Source organism: Orycteropus afer, unplaced genomic scaffold (genome assembly GCF_000298275.1).
Source record: "Orycteropus afer afer isolate SDZICR_OR568_19922 unplaced genomic scaffold, OryAfe1.0 scaffold00975, whole genome shotgun sequence".
NCBI classification, from domain to species: domain Eukaryota; kingdom Metazoa; phylum Chordata; class Mammalia; order Tubulidentata; family Orycteropodidae; genus Orycteropus; species Orycteropus afer.
Genome location: NW_006922562.1, coordinates 190,776 through 205,603, shown reverse-complemented (window position 1 = coordinate 205,603; position 14,828 = coordinate 190,776). Strand labels below are relative to the sequence as shown.

The window sequence follows — 14,828 nt, the reverse complement described above, 5'->3', positions numbered from 1 at the left end:
AATTCCAACAAGTCTTATGTTGTTTTTTCATGTCGTCCCATATAATTCTTAGGTTTTCTTCATTTCCCTTAAATCTTTGTTCTGATATTTCTTCATATAGGCTTCCAGGGATTTGTCTTCTAATTGGGATATGCATTCTTCAGCCAGTTTTTAACCTACTCTTCTGTGCTTCTACTGTGTTGTGTAATTCTGTAGTTTTGGTATTCATCTTTTGGATTTCTAACTGCTGTTTTTGTATGAGTTCTGATTGTACATTAATTTTGTTATTTTGTTCTTGAATGATTTTCCTAAGTTCTTCCAGGGAACTGTGTTCTCCTTGCTTCTGTTTGGGGTTTCCTTAGGCTCTTGTAAAGCTTTATAAACATTTCTTCTAAATTTTTTCTCAGATAATTCTTTTGCCTCCTCTTCCTCTATGTTTAATGAGACCTTTGTGGTTTAGCTTCTAAAGCCTTGTCCTGTTTTTTTGTTTGATTTGATGTTGTATGTTGTTTCCTAGAAATTTTGAGGTTGTCTTTAACTGTTGGTTATCTATTTATTTGTTTTGTCTTGGTTTTATGATTTAATATTTTTAAAAGGCAAAGCTGGTGTATTTTATTTTTTTAGTTTTATCAGGTTTTTTTATTTTTTCAGGTATGCTAGGTTGCTCTGTAGTTTTCTTTGTGATGGTGGAATCACTGTGGAATATGGATATGGATTTCTGTTTGCCATAAAGAGGGTTTAGAATTCGAACTGGGAGGTATTATGGCGGCTGAATGTGATTTCTTCTATTGGATAAGTGAGTGTATTGGCGGAGAAGGTGGGAGCAGAAGAGAGAAAGAAGGAAAGCTCCACATTGCTAGGGGCAGTTTCTAGGGCTTTGAGCGGCTATTAATGATGACATTGTACTGTTATTCACAGGTCTGCAGCTCAGTTTCAGCAAAGATTCCAGTTGTTAGGAGGTCATCACTTTCCACCATGCTCAGACACACAAAAAAATCCCGCTCCCAGGTCCCCTTGGTGCCAAAAAGCTGACCCAAGACAACTGCCCAGCTCTGAGATCCACCGCGGGAGTTCCTCTCTGGGCCTGCCCACCCATGGCACTGGCCCAGACCGTGATCCACTGTGGGAGTTCCTCTGGGTCCACCCGTCCATGGCACCAAAGATCCACTCAGTTTCAGCAGCACTGGATCCAGGCCAGTGCCCACACATAACCTGTGGTCCCAATATTAGTGACAAAGTCAGGCACTGACTCCTCAGTACCACTAAACTGACCCAAGCCTGATCGATGTTCCGTTGTGGGGGCCCCTCCTTGGGCCTGCCCTCTTGCAGCACCAGTGGACTCTCTGCTTGGGTTTCAGCAGCACTGGACATGCCCGTTTGCACCTAGGCAACCCAAGTTACCGATAAAATCAGGTGCTGATGGTAGATCCTTGGGGTGATCACTGGTATGCTCGTGTGGTCTCTAGTATACTCATGTGGTGTATCTTCTTCCTTAACCCAGGGAGGTCTCGGATGGCCTTTCTCGCCTGCTGGTTGGCACTTCCCAAGGGAGGTCTCCGATGGTCTTTCTTGGCTGCCTGTCGGTGCTCTGCAGAATAGATCTTCCGATCTTGTTATTTTTTTCCCCTGTCCCTTTCTCCTAATTCTACTCCCCTGAATTTGGTGCACTCTGATTCAGTGAGCTGTTCGGAGCACCAGAATCCCTAATTCAAACTGCTGGAATTCAAATTAAATCCCTAATTCAAACTACCTTTTTAGGCACTAAGATGCTAGAGGGAATTAGCATGGTGATTACTAATGAGACTCCATTTGGAATCCCTAGACTTATTTATTTTTTTAATTTTAAGAGCTTGTTTTACATTCAACATAATGCATACATTTAGTTTCATTCCCTATTCACCGTGTTTAGCCCTAACCCAGTTTCCTCCCCTCCCTACCCTGCAACCCTCACCTTGTCCCCCTCATATTTATGCACTCCTGTTTGTCCTGCATTTCCTCAGTTTGAATGTTGGTCCTCTGGTGTCCCATGGTCTTTTGCTCTAAGGCATGTATTCCCATAGAGTATGTGGGTGCATCATCCTGGGTTGAGTGGTCTACATGTACATTTTGTTAACTATAGGGCTGAGAACCAGCCCCTAGGGGTGCATTTTATTCCAGGTGCAGAATGTATTCCAGGGCCATAGTATTGAGAGTCTCATCAGATTTCATCTGACCAGTAATTCTTGTCATTATTGAGTTTTTGGATTATGTTCCACGTTTCCCTCCCACTCTATCCAGGATCTCCAGATTTGATCCTTTCCTGAGTGGTTGGCATTGGTTGCTAGGCACCATCTAGTTCTTCTGGTCTCACGGGCCATCATGTCCTAGGGCTGATTTGTTCTAAATGCCCTTTTTTGTTTGTTTGTTTTTGCATTTTCTTCACTTTCAACACTATGAGACCATTAGCTGCATCTTAGATGGCTGCTTGAAAGCTTTTAAGATGCCAGTTGCTACTCACCAGTGTAGGATGTGGAGCAATGCTTTTATGTATTTTGTTGTGCCAGTTGAGTCTGGTGTCCCTCAGTACTATGGTCCTGAGGCAGTAGATCTATTTGGATCTCCCATAGTGTCTGGATGTCTGTGAGGGATTACTCTGTGTCTGTCTTCTATTGTTTCTGTAAGGGCTGCAGGTATTTTGACTTATTTTTGAACTTTTTTCCAGCTACATCTATTATTTCACCTTTGCAATAAGGTCTCTTAGCTCTTATTGAGGCTTTTCTTCATGATGCTAATTAAAATTTCATCCTCAGCCCCCATCCCATTCTCTCTGTCTTCTCAGTAGAACATAAACTTCATGAGGGTAAGGTTTTTGTCCTGTTTTGTTCACTGATATTTTGCCAGCACCTCAAATAGTATCTGGCACATAGTAATTGTTTAAATATTTCTAGAATAAACTGAATGATCTTCTGAGGATATTAATAATATACATTTTTAAATCATCTAGTATATATTTAATCTGTTTCTTTGAGGTTTCAGTCTGTCCCCACCTTAATTTAGAAATTTGTTTGCAGATATCTTAAACATGTGTTTGTGTTTAAGAATATAAGCTGATTGGGAGATCTGAAAAAATATTGCCAACTGAAGCCTTCATCCAACCTGGCTGGATGATCTTATTGGAGATTTCTTGATGTGTAATATCTTTAGATCTTTCTTCTTGATGTTCCAGTTCCCTGGAACAGGTTCTTCTAATCCTTGGGTGCAGCACTCTGGAACAGAGAGGAAGAGGGGGTTATAAATACCCATATGCCAATAAATTTGAAAATTTACATGAAATTAACAAATGTCTGCAAAAATATTGTTTATCAGAACTGACTTAAGAATTAGCAAGTCTCGAATAGTCCTGTAACAATTAATGAAAAGGACTCTTTCATCAAAAATTTTGTTTCAAAGACAATTCCAAGCCCAAATGGCTTTATTAGCAAGTTTGACCTTATATTCAAGAAAAATTATTTCTGATCTTATACAACCTATTCCAGAGTATAGGTAGAAGGAACACTCCCCAGATGAAATAGTGTAACAAAGAACCAAATGAGAAATTAAAATCACTGCGTTAGTTTTACTCATGAATGTAGTTGTAAAAATCCTGAACAAAACATTAGCCAATTGAATCTGGCAGATTTAAAAACCTGACCAAGTTGGGATTATCCTATGTCTGTAAGGGTGTTTCGATATTTCAAACCAAACTAGGCTCATTGCTGTGGAGTCGGAGCTAACTCATAATGACCCCTCCTTGGGTTTCCAAGGCGGTATCACTATGGAAGTAGATTGCCCCATCTTCTTTCCGAGGAGTGGCTGGTGGGTTTAGAAAATCCGTAATGTAATTTTCCACATTCAAGTTAAAAGGAGAAAAATCATACCATCATCTCAGTGGATGGGGATGTCTCTTTGGTTAAAATTCAACAACAAATTACTGTGAAAAAAAATCTCAAAATAAGAATAGATGTAAACTTCTTAATCTGTTAAAGGGTACCTAACCTATAGCAAACACCACACTTAAGGGTGAAGTATTGAAAGCTTTCCCTTTGAGATCAATAGAAGGCAAGTATGTCCATTCTTACCATTTTTCAACATTATGGAAGAAACAAAACTACAGTTAATATTTGTAGGTGATTTAATTTTTTGTAATTTGAAATTTATTTATTTATTTATTGCTTACTTTAGCAAGTGGTATTGGATCTTAATGGAAATGGTACCTAATGTATGCAAGTGAGGAGAAGGCAAAAGGCCTATAATCCCAATCCCAATATCTAGCAATAAACACTGTCCATATTTTTATTATAAATGGTTGTAACATTGTATATGCCATATTTGTGACTTTTTTTCTTAAACTATATATTATGAGCATCTTTCTGTGACTAAGTACTCACATGTACAACATCAGTTTTAGTGACTGGGCAGCTGTGCTGAATTTATAAATAAACGCATTTTAGTGTGGTAAAACACATCTAACGTAAACTTTGCCATTTTATCCATTTTTAAGTATACATTTCAGTGGTATTAATTATATTTACAGTGCTGTACAACCATCCTAACTATTTCCCAAACTCTTTCATCACCCCAGTGGAAACTCGGTGCCCCTTAAGCGATCATTCTTCACTTTCCCCTCCCCTCAGCCCCTGGTAACCACTCATCTACTTCTCTCTCTCTGGATTTGCCTATCCTAGATGTTTTAGCCAAGTACGATCAGACAATATGTGACCTTTTATGTCTGCCTTCTTTCATTGAGCACAATGTTTTCCAGGTTTATCCATGTTACAGCATATATCATAACCACATTTCATTTTATGGCTGAGTAATATTCCCATATATGGACACATTTTGTTTATCTTACCATCTTTTGATGGACCTCTCAGGTTATTTCCACCTCTTGGCTATTGTGAATAACACTGCTATGAACATTGGTGTACATATATCTGTTCGAGTTCCTGTTTTCAATTCTTTTAGTTATTTGAGGAATCAACAAGCATTCCACAGCAATTGCAGCATTTTAAATTGCCATCATAATTTCGATATAATTTTATCCAAAAGATACATTTTCAGATATAAACCCACATCATCTTTTATAAAAATAAGGCATTTGTCTTTTCTAAAAAGGAAATAAGAGCCAAAACAAGAAATTAGTCAGACATGAATCTGGCTCTGGGGCCTGTTTCTAGGAACTGTGTCCCAGCAGTCAGGTGGGACAGTCACAGGGCTCTCTTTGTTTCCGTCTCTCAGGATCTCTGTACTTTGTTGCCTGGTTTTCTAGTGTCTTGAAAACTGTTGTTTTTGTATGTTTTATTCTAGTGTCTCAAAAACTGTTGTCTTATATATTTTATCTCTCTGTTTTTGGTTGTTTCAAATAGGAGGGTAAATCTGATCTCTACTACCATATCTTGGCTGGAAGCAGAAGTCCACAGTGTTTTTAATTAAATGGCTTATAATTTTTTGTGTGTGCCTCTCTGGTAACATAGTGCCTAAGGCACTTGACTGCTAACCAGAAGGCTGGCGGTTCAAACCTACCAGCCACTCCTCGGAAGGAAGGTTGGGCAATCTATTTCCGTAATTATACTGCCTTGGAAACCCAAGGATGGGTCACTATAAGTCGAGTCTGACTCGGCGGCACGTAGCAACAGCAACTTGTTAATAAAGGTTTGTTTTAACCCGAAGTGTGTTCTGGTGCTATTGCTTGTCTTTTCCGTTAGCAACTTGCACAGAGTTCTGCTTGTTTGATTTTGTTTTGAAGTAATCGGTCATTTAGAAGCCCACTCTGTGAGGCCCTACAGAGCAGGGGCCCTGAGATGGGTAATTCTTGAAAGCTCTCGTCATTCTCTCCTGCTGCAGACTTTGTTATCGATGGCTGTCAGGGCCTCAGCACCTCTGGAGTTTTGACCCACTGGTGTATTTCATAAATTTTAATGAAAGACAGATTGAGAGAAATCATAGATGGGCTGACATGGTTGTACCGTATCTGCACTGGCTCCAAATGAAACCCTCCATGACATGACTCTGAGTTATATTTGTGGGAAGCCCTGGACTCCGTCTTCTAGCTTGTCTGACCCTGCTAGAACTAATCAAGAGTGATTTGCAAAATCTTTTATGTTCTTGGTACATTGCTGCGATTAACTTCTAAGACCCAGAAGATTGTCCAAATATTAGCACACGTATCACAGATTTGCAAAAACTGCATATAGTTTGGTAGAGTGTGATGTGTTTTTCTCAAGAGTTTGTAAAGAATGTGGTTTCACTTGCCAATTTGTGATGCTAACCTTATTTTTTGTGTGTGATTATGAGCTTTATTTATAATTTCATAGCATCTGTTTATTTTCATTGTTAAATTACAATTCAGACAATCCTTGGCTTAGTTCAAATTTTCTTTATGTCTCATGAAATTAAAAAAAAAATTAGACTGAAACTTACTTTCAGAAGCATCTTTTAAGTAGGACTAGATATTTTTAGCAACCAGTGTAATTATCCCTGATAACAGAGATGGGAGAGAGAAAAGGAAATTGAGATCCTTGAAGAATCTCTGCATATTGCTTTCGTCCATCACTGTTGGCTTTGCCCACTACTGCCAGACCCTTGCACAGGGCATTGTGGGATAGCAGAGCTGCACATTTGGGTTCCAGCCTCTTCACTTTCTCCCTACTCACTGAGCTAATGAGCAGTGTAGTGGCCGAGACATTGCGGGAAAAATATGAGAGAAGCCAAAGGCTGAGGTTATTCAAAACTAAATAATTACCACCAGAATAATGAGAAGTTGACTGTCTTTCCCATGCTGGGTTCTAGTTTTTTGATCAAAGGGTGTCTTTTTCTTACTGTTTTGAACTGTCTTAGCCATAACAGCCTATATAATGCTTAGGTTTTGGGGTAGTGTGAAAATGAGAAAGGGGTTAGAAATAGCATATACTCTTTTTTTTTTTTTTTTTAAACTAAGCGCTCAGATGGATTCTAAAAACTTAAACCTATTAAATGCTGTTGTTACTCCTAGTTAACAAATGGAAGGGTTTTTTGTTTTGTTTTGATTTTGGGTGGTCCTTAACAGTGTGCTGTTTTTCTTTTCAGCTGCTAAGTCAGGATCGTTGCCTCAACCACCTGCACTCCCTCCGAGACCTTGTCCATCACAGGTAGGACACAGATTGGATTTTTGTAGACTGCATAGTGCCTAAGGCATTTGACTGCTAACCAGAAGGCTGGTGGTTCAAACCCACCAGCCACTCCTCAGAAGGAAGATTGGACAATCTACTTTTGTAGAGATAGCACCTCAGAAATCCAAGGAGGGGTCGCTATGAGTCAAATCAATTCGACGGCTTTGAGTTTGGTTTTTGGTTTTGGTTCCATAGTAGGGATGCTATTCTGTGAGTGTGCATCTTTGGAAGGGTTGACTGCCCCAGAACAGATAACCAAGATGATATGTGACCAAAGACAACAGAAAGTAGTTAGTTGCATTTCTCCTCAGCCAGCCAGCCTTGTGAGGGACAGTGGACAATTCCTCAATAAGCCACCAAGTCAATGCATGTGAGTTCACTGTTGGCTCTTGAAGGTTGTGTATGGTTTGAATACAGAGAGAGGAGTAGAAGAAGGGGTATTTCTCCAGTTGGGGGGGGGGGAAGGAGCATGGTTTTTCTGTATAGTATGTGTAGTCAGTGTACATATTCATCAGCATTTTCGGAGTTGTGGTAATTCTGCATGAACTGAAAATAAATGATCATCAATGTGCGGTTAGTGCTGTGGTTTTGACCCACAGTGCTTTCTCTGGGATAGTCTTCCCATTGGAACAAATGGTATGCAGTGGAATGGGAGAATGCATCACTAAAATCTGCTTTGCCTGTAAATTCATTCTGCCTCATGTACATGTGCTGCTGTGGCCTAATAAGGCCACAACATAGTCCTGTTGTCAGAAGGGACCAGTCTCTGGAGAAGGACATCATGCTTGGTAAAGTAAAAGGGTCAGTGAAAAAGGGGAAGACCTTCAAGGAGATGGATTGACACAGTGCTGCAGTGATGGGCTGAAGTATAGTAAGGATTGTGAGGATGGTGCAGGATTGGGCAGTGATTGTTCTGTTGTACGTAGGGTCGCTATGAGTCAGGACTGACTTGATGGCACCTGGCAACAACAACTATGGCCTTATTCACCCATGCTTTCTGTGAGTCAAAAATGAGACAAGCAGCAAAGCTGTGGAGGGTGGTGTATGGTGCCACAGATCTCCCTTTCCATCAATTACTGCTGATGAATTTTTGTTCTTTAAAGACCTTCCTCTGGCTCTTGGCAAGGAGCTCTGATAGTGCAGTGCCTAAGGCATTTGACTGCTAACCAGAAGGTCAGTGGTTCAAACCCACCAGGCACTCTGCAGAAGGAAGATAGGGCGATCTGCTTCCATAAAGATAAGTAGTCTCGGAAACCCAATGGAGATTGCTATGAGTCTGGATTGACTCAATGCCAGTGAGTTGTTCTGGCTCTTGGCAGAAAATGTTGGGGAATTTCTCTCCACAGTTGTGGGTTGTCCTTCATTGCTTTGAGTGGCTCAGACTTTGTTGACTTGCTGAAACCATGGTTAACACTTGTTAGTCTTTGTTTCAGAGAATTAGATGGTCTGTAGAGTCTAGTGAACCATGAGATGTAAATACCATGAGGTTCTGGCTCCTCGCTTCAGCTTCAAGGGTGAAAAAGGGCCCTGTTCTTTCTGACCCACAGATCAACAAGTGAGAACGGCCTTTTCTGGTATCCCTGTGTTGGCTTTGAAAGATACTGGCTACTTTGGAAATGGATAGTGGTGATAGTTACACAGCATTGTGAATGTAATTAATGACACTGAATGGTATACTTTAAAATGGTTAAAATGGCAAATGATCTGTTATAAATATTTTACTACAATAAAATAAAAAATATATTGGTTGATCAGTTTGGTTGACTAACAAGTGTTTATTGAGTCCCTGCTGGTAAGCTTTAGTTCCAGCCTAAGCCTTTCCTAGGATATAATTTCTGCTCATGTAAATTATTAGCTATGTTTATTGAGCATCTACAGTATACCAAAGGAGCTCTGGTGGCATAGTGCCTAAGGCATTTGACTGCTAACCAGAAGGTTGGTGGTTCAAACCCACCAGCCACTCTTCGGAAGGAAGACTGGGCAATCTACGTCTGTAGAAATACCACCTCGGAAACCCACGGAGGGGCACTATGAGTCGGATCTATTTGATGGCAGTGAGTCCCCCCCCACACACACACACACACTGTACCAGGCATTGGGCTAAGTGCTTTACATGCATTATTTAATCCTCACAACAACCCTGTGAGATAGGCACTAATGGTATGCCTTTTAATTGGACTGTACAGAGTTGAATCAAGTTGACCAAGGTGGCATAGCTAGGAGAGCCAGCTCTCCAACAGACAGCCCCTTAAAGGCCCCTTCACTCCCTCTCACCATAGTCAGTGTGTATGCACAGGACAGCCACAGAGCCATCACATGGAAATAGAGTCTTCTACGAGCTCCCGTTAAGGAGGCTCTAGATGAGATGAATGGAGTCCCTGTGGTACAAATGGTTAAGTGCTTGACTATTAGCCGAAAGGTTGGTGGTTCGAATCCATCCAGAGGCCCCTGGGAAGCCAAGCTGGCCATCTACTTCTAAAAGGTCACGGCCTTGAAAACCCTGTGGAAGAGTTGTACTCTGCACACATGGGGTTGACGTGAGTCAGAATCGACTCAATGGCAGCCAACAGTAACAGGATGAGGTATGAAAATGAGAAGGCATTCTAGGGACACTAACCGACCAGCTGCTGGTTTCAAACATGGGGCTTAGGAGGCACCAGACTGAATGCATGGAGGACCTGTCTGAAACGGCTTTTGTGACTCACGTCCTTATCTTTCTGACACTGTGCCAATTACAGTAGTCGGTTCTGGGGAGTGAAACATGCTGCTGTTATCATCGGTCCTCATCTGAGCTGCGCAAGGGGCTTCCTGCCTGCTTTGGGGCTTAGTGACAGGAAGATCTTTTCCAGGCGCTGGTGCTGAATTAATCTACTTTTTTGCCTTTCACCTTTCACAGCACGGTGTCAACAGTGAGCCCAGTGCTCAGCCGAAGCCTCCAACTCAACTGCCCAACTATGGGGAGTTCCGACTACAGGAACAGGTGTGTAAAGAATGCAGGCACAAAACCCTCTGCCATCCCTCCCCCCATTTGTCTCCTCTTTCTCCACGGTACACAGGGCACATCAATTCAACATACGACCTCCTGAGTGATATTTAGTCTTTGTGTTGGCTGTGTCAAATTCCTAATCAATTTCCTAAAGAATCTCACCTAACCCACCTGTGTGGAATACCTTTCTATTCTAGTCTTTCCCAAACTCCTTGTGAGAACAGTCTTCTGGGAGATGGCAGTGTAAGGTAATGTGCAGAAGGTTGCTGCAGTACATCCACTAAGGGCTCTGAAGGCCTGTGGCAAAGCAACCTAGCAAAGTTTGCTGGATCTGGTGACTAACTTGCATGAGTAGCCATCCACGTTTTTATTTATAAAATACCTATTAGCATCCTGAGAGCTTAGTGGTTAGGAAGCATCATTGTACACCAGCTTTAAGATATTGGTAAGAACTCTTCCGGATGTCTCTCATCCATCTTCTCATCTCTGTATCATGTGATGAAAGCAGGGCTTTAAACTGGTATGAACCAGTTCACTCACGGCCAGCAAAGGGAAATCAGAACAGACCCACATTTTTAAAATTTGACTGAAGCAGAACAGTAACCAGAATGGGAAACATTACTAGTTGAAGCCCTGGAATGGGAGACTCAGAAGAGGCGTAGTGAGCCCTTTCAGGAGCCTGATTCGGGGAGACTGAATTATTGCCAGGACTGTGGAGAGCAACACACATTTAAAGTGAGCATTCAGCTGCTGTCTTTGAGGTGGGCACCACTGGTCAGGAGATTTGGTCACTTTGCAACGAGCATGCTGCCCTTGTTTTTTCTAAGAGGCCAGTTACGTTTCTAACGGAGTTGACCCGTAACTTTCCCCGTTCCACTTATTGTTCTGGTTCACCCACATTTTACATACTTGAGTCTGCCTTGGTTTCGCTTTGTTGGCCATGACTCAGCCGATAAGAACTGATTCAAAGCCCTGGATTAAAGTTAAATTTAATATCTTATGCTAGTAGTGTCTTACAGAGTAAAAAATGAACAGAAATGTTACTGCAAGCTAGCTTGGGATCTCAATCAATCAGGTTTTCAGTGTGTTATTTCCTTCCTTGCTTTTCTATTCCTTCTGCTTACACGCTCATAAAGTCATTTTAAACTTAACTTCACAATAAATGTGATTAAAGAGAATTTAAACATGTGGAATTCCTCTTTTGCTGTATTAAACCTTTTTTGGCATGTTCTCTGGTATATATGGACATAAGAAATTGTGTGTGTATGTGTGTGTGTATGTGTACATATATATATATATATATTTATGTATCTATGTATATATATGCGTGTGTATATATATGTATGTGTGTGTGTGTATGTATATGTATATGTATATGTATATGTATGGGAGCTCTGATAGCGTAGTACCTAAGGCACTTAACTGCTAACCAGAAGGCTGGCAGTTCAAACCCACCAGCCACTCCTCGGAAGGAATATGGGGCAATCTACTTCTGTAGTAATACTACCTCGGAAACCCAAGGGAGAGGTTGCTATGAGTCGGGGCTGACTCGACGGCACATAACAACAGCAACCACATATGTGTGTGTGTGTGTAATTTTTAATGGGGTTTTAAAATGGGGTCATCACCAGGAGACCTAGGGAGAAAGAACAAAACCAGGTTTAATTACAATCGTTATGCTTATTAATTGCTCTGAGAAGAGATTGAAATAAAGCTCTGGGATTATTTTTCATTTAATTTTTTCATATTATTTAATAAATGGGCAAGACTAGATTGTAATAAACAAGAAAACATTTTGATCCCTAACAAGCAGCACTATTAAAAAACTATGTGGCCATGGATAGAGTGGGAGGAAAAATGTGGAACAAAATCCAAAAACACAATAATGACCAGAATTACTGGTTGGATGGAGTCTGGTGGGACCCCCAATACTATGCCCTGGGATACACTTCAGGCCTGGAATAAAACTCACTCCCAGGGGCTGGCTCTCAGCCCAGCAGTAAATTAGATCTCCACACAGACCATTTGACCCAAGGTGACGCACCCACATACTCTGTGGAGATGCATCCCTTGGAGCAGTCGACCACAGGGCACCAGAGGGGCAGTATTCGCACAGAGGAAATGCAGGACACACAAGAGTGTGTAACTGTGAGGGCACCGGGGGGTGGTTACTGGGAAGGGAGTTGGACAGTGGGGTAGGGTTGGGGATGGTAATTGGGGAGCGAAACCAAATTTACACAAAATGTTGGCTGTAAAACAAACTCTGCTCTGTAAACTTGCACCTAAAGCACAAAAATAAAAACAACAATGCGGCCAATCACTGATGTACTTTCAAGTTTTAAGTATATAAGAGAAATGAGTTTGTGCATCTGCAGCTATGTATACAGGGTAGAGAGAGATCCTGTCTCCATTCACCAAAAGTATACCTCTCCTTGTATCAAGTGAGAGAGACGAAGTGTAGCCCTTCAGCATGAGGTACAGTTGAGCTGGCCTCTGCTTAGCCCAAGCTCCGCTATGACGTGAACATCTGGATTCAGTTAGATGGGGCCCTGGAGTTAGGAAAAGGAATACAGTCAAAGAATCAAAACTTTTTTGTTTTTTATACTATAGGTAAGATCAAGATGGACCAAGTGAATATATGAAGAATCAGGTGGTGGTTTGTGTCCCACATCTTCCTTTGGAAAGGCTAGAGACCAAGAGCATGGGATTTTGGTTCAGCCCAGAAGAGGTGACCCATTAAAAAAGAAAAAAGATTCAGGGCCTCAGTGACTAAAAAGAAATGAGCATGAATGATTTCATATGGAGTAATGCTACTGTGAGAGTTAGTTCAACTTAATTAGCTCACTGTTCATATGCATATAAACGGAATCAGATACCATCTACAGAGTTTTACTTGCTCTGTAGGTCAGTTCCCTGCAAAGGGTCTGTTTGGTACTTCAATAGCTAAATCCCTTTAATAGGCTTGCTGTCATGTCAACTTTCTTATGGCAATCTGTGATAGAACCAGAGCTTCAGTATAATTACTAATAAAGGATAGATGCCTTGGGTACAAAGCTTTATCTTGTAAGTTTTGTATTAGCATATTTGAGGAATTGGAGCCCTCAGGAGACTGAAGCGCTAAGAATTTACCTGTTTGTGCCATCAGCCCCCCCCTTCTACTACTACTACTACTACTACTACTACTACTACTACAGAAAGAACATTTTCTTAATACTTTTAAGCATAGCAAGATAGAGAAATTTTAAAGGAACCCAACCTGTTCTGTTCAGTGAAGGAAAACCAAATGCCCAGAGACCTCAGTGTGTCTGAAGCACTGCCGGAGACCTGGCAAGCCAGGAGAGTTGAGGGAAGAGAGATTTTGTGTTATAAAGGAGCAAACCTCCTCACCTCTAGTCCCGGTGGTGCCACGATGGCATTCTTTCTGGGCAGCAGTCCCCTTAGGGGAGCAGTTAGACCAGGGGTTCTCAAGATTGGCTGCACAATGGAACCATCTTGGGGAGCGGGAAAAATTCTGATCCCTGGGTCCCACCCCCAGAGATTTTGGTGTTGGGGGAGGCCTGGGCCTGAGGATTCCTAAAAGCCCCCCAGGTGATTTTGAAGTACAGCCAGGGTTGAGAACTGCTGGACTAAGGGAAGACAAGGACTGGTCAGAGAAAGGGATTAAGAATAAAGGGGACTTTGTGGATGCTGGACCATGAGTTCTTAAAGGACACAGTGGAAGGGCTCTGGGGAGAAGTGGAAGCCCAAAGTCAGTCCGTGCTGTGCTCAGTATTCTTCACAAACACTGAAGTCTTCCTAATTTATTGTCCAGCTTTCACATGCATGTGAGGTAATTGAAGATATCATGGCTTGTGTCAGGAGCACCTTAGTCCTCAAAGCGACATCTTTGCTCTTTAACACTTTAAAGAGGGCTTTTGCAGCAGATTTGCCCAGTTCAATATCTCATTTAATTTCTTGATTGCTGTTTCCATGGGTGTTAATTGTGGACCCAAGTAAAATGAAATCCCTGACTACTTCAGTCTTTTCTCCATTTCTCATGATGTTACTTATTGGTCCAGTTGTGAGGATTCTTTCTGTTGAGGTGTAATGCATGCTGCAGACTGTGGTCTTTGATCTTCATCAGTAAGTGCTTCAAGTCCTCTTTGCTTTCAGCAAGCAAAGTTGTGTCATCTGCATATTGCAGGTTGTTAATGAATCTTCCTCCAGTCCTGATGCTGCATACAAATATGTATCACCTGAAATGCCACCTTCGTTTTCTTCCAAAGTAGTATGCTGTGCTGTCCTATAGGACATTAGCTGAAAAAAACAGTATGCCGATGAGTATTTCAGTGATTCCTGGACAAAGATAATGATGGAGGATTTGTCATCACCTGCGATGAAGGAGCACATTGAAAGCTGTTTAACGCTATGCTAAGTGCAGTGACGTGAATGCTTGCATCTGTGGTCTTATTCTTAGCTCTGCTACTGTGGAGCTCTATGAGAAGTAAATAACCCCATGGACCTATTTCCTCTTCCATAAAATGAGATTAGACTAGAGTGATCCTTCTAGCATGCGAGTCTCTGATTCTGTTCTCTTTTCATCTGTCCAAGAAAAAATGTATTGCAAATATAGGAGAAATATCATAACATACAACTGAGGGGGCAAGACGGTGTAGACTAATTTGCCCCTTCTCCTCCCCACAAAGTACAACTAAAAT

The 14,828-nt window shown here is 41.5% G+C and overlaps 1 protein-coding gene across 1 annotated transcript in view; it reads left to right on the top strand.

Moving 5' to 3' along the window:
- Nucleotides 1-14,828, top strand: part of REPS2 (RALBP1 associated Eps domain containing 2) — a 171,719-nt gene that overhangs the window by 133,155 nt on the left and 23,736 nt on the right. Inside the window, 2 exon segments of the mRNA XM_042783369.1 lie at nucleotides 7,063-7,125; nucleotides 10,034-10,125. Coding sequence (XP_042639303.1) covers nucleotides 7,063-7,125; nucleotides 10,034-10,125 — 155 coding nt within the window.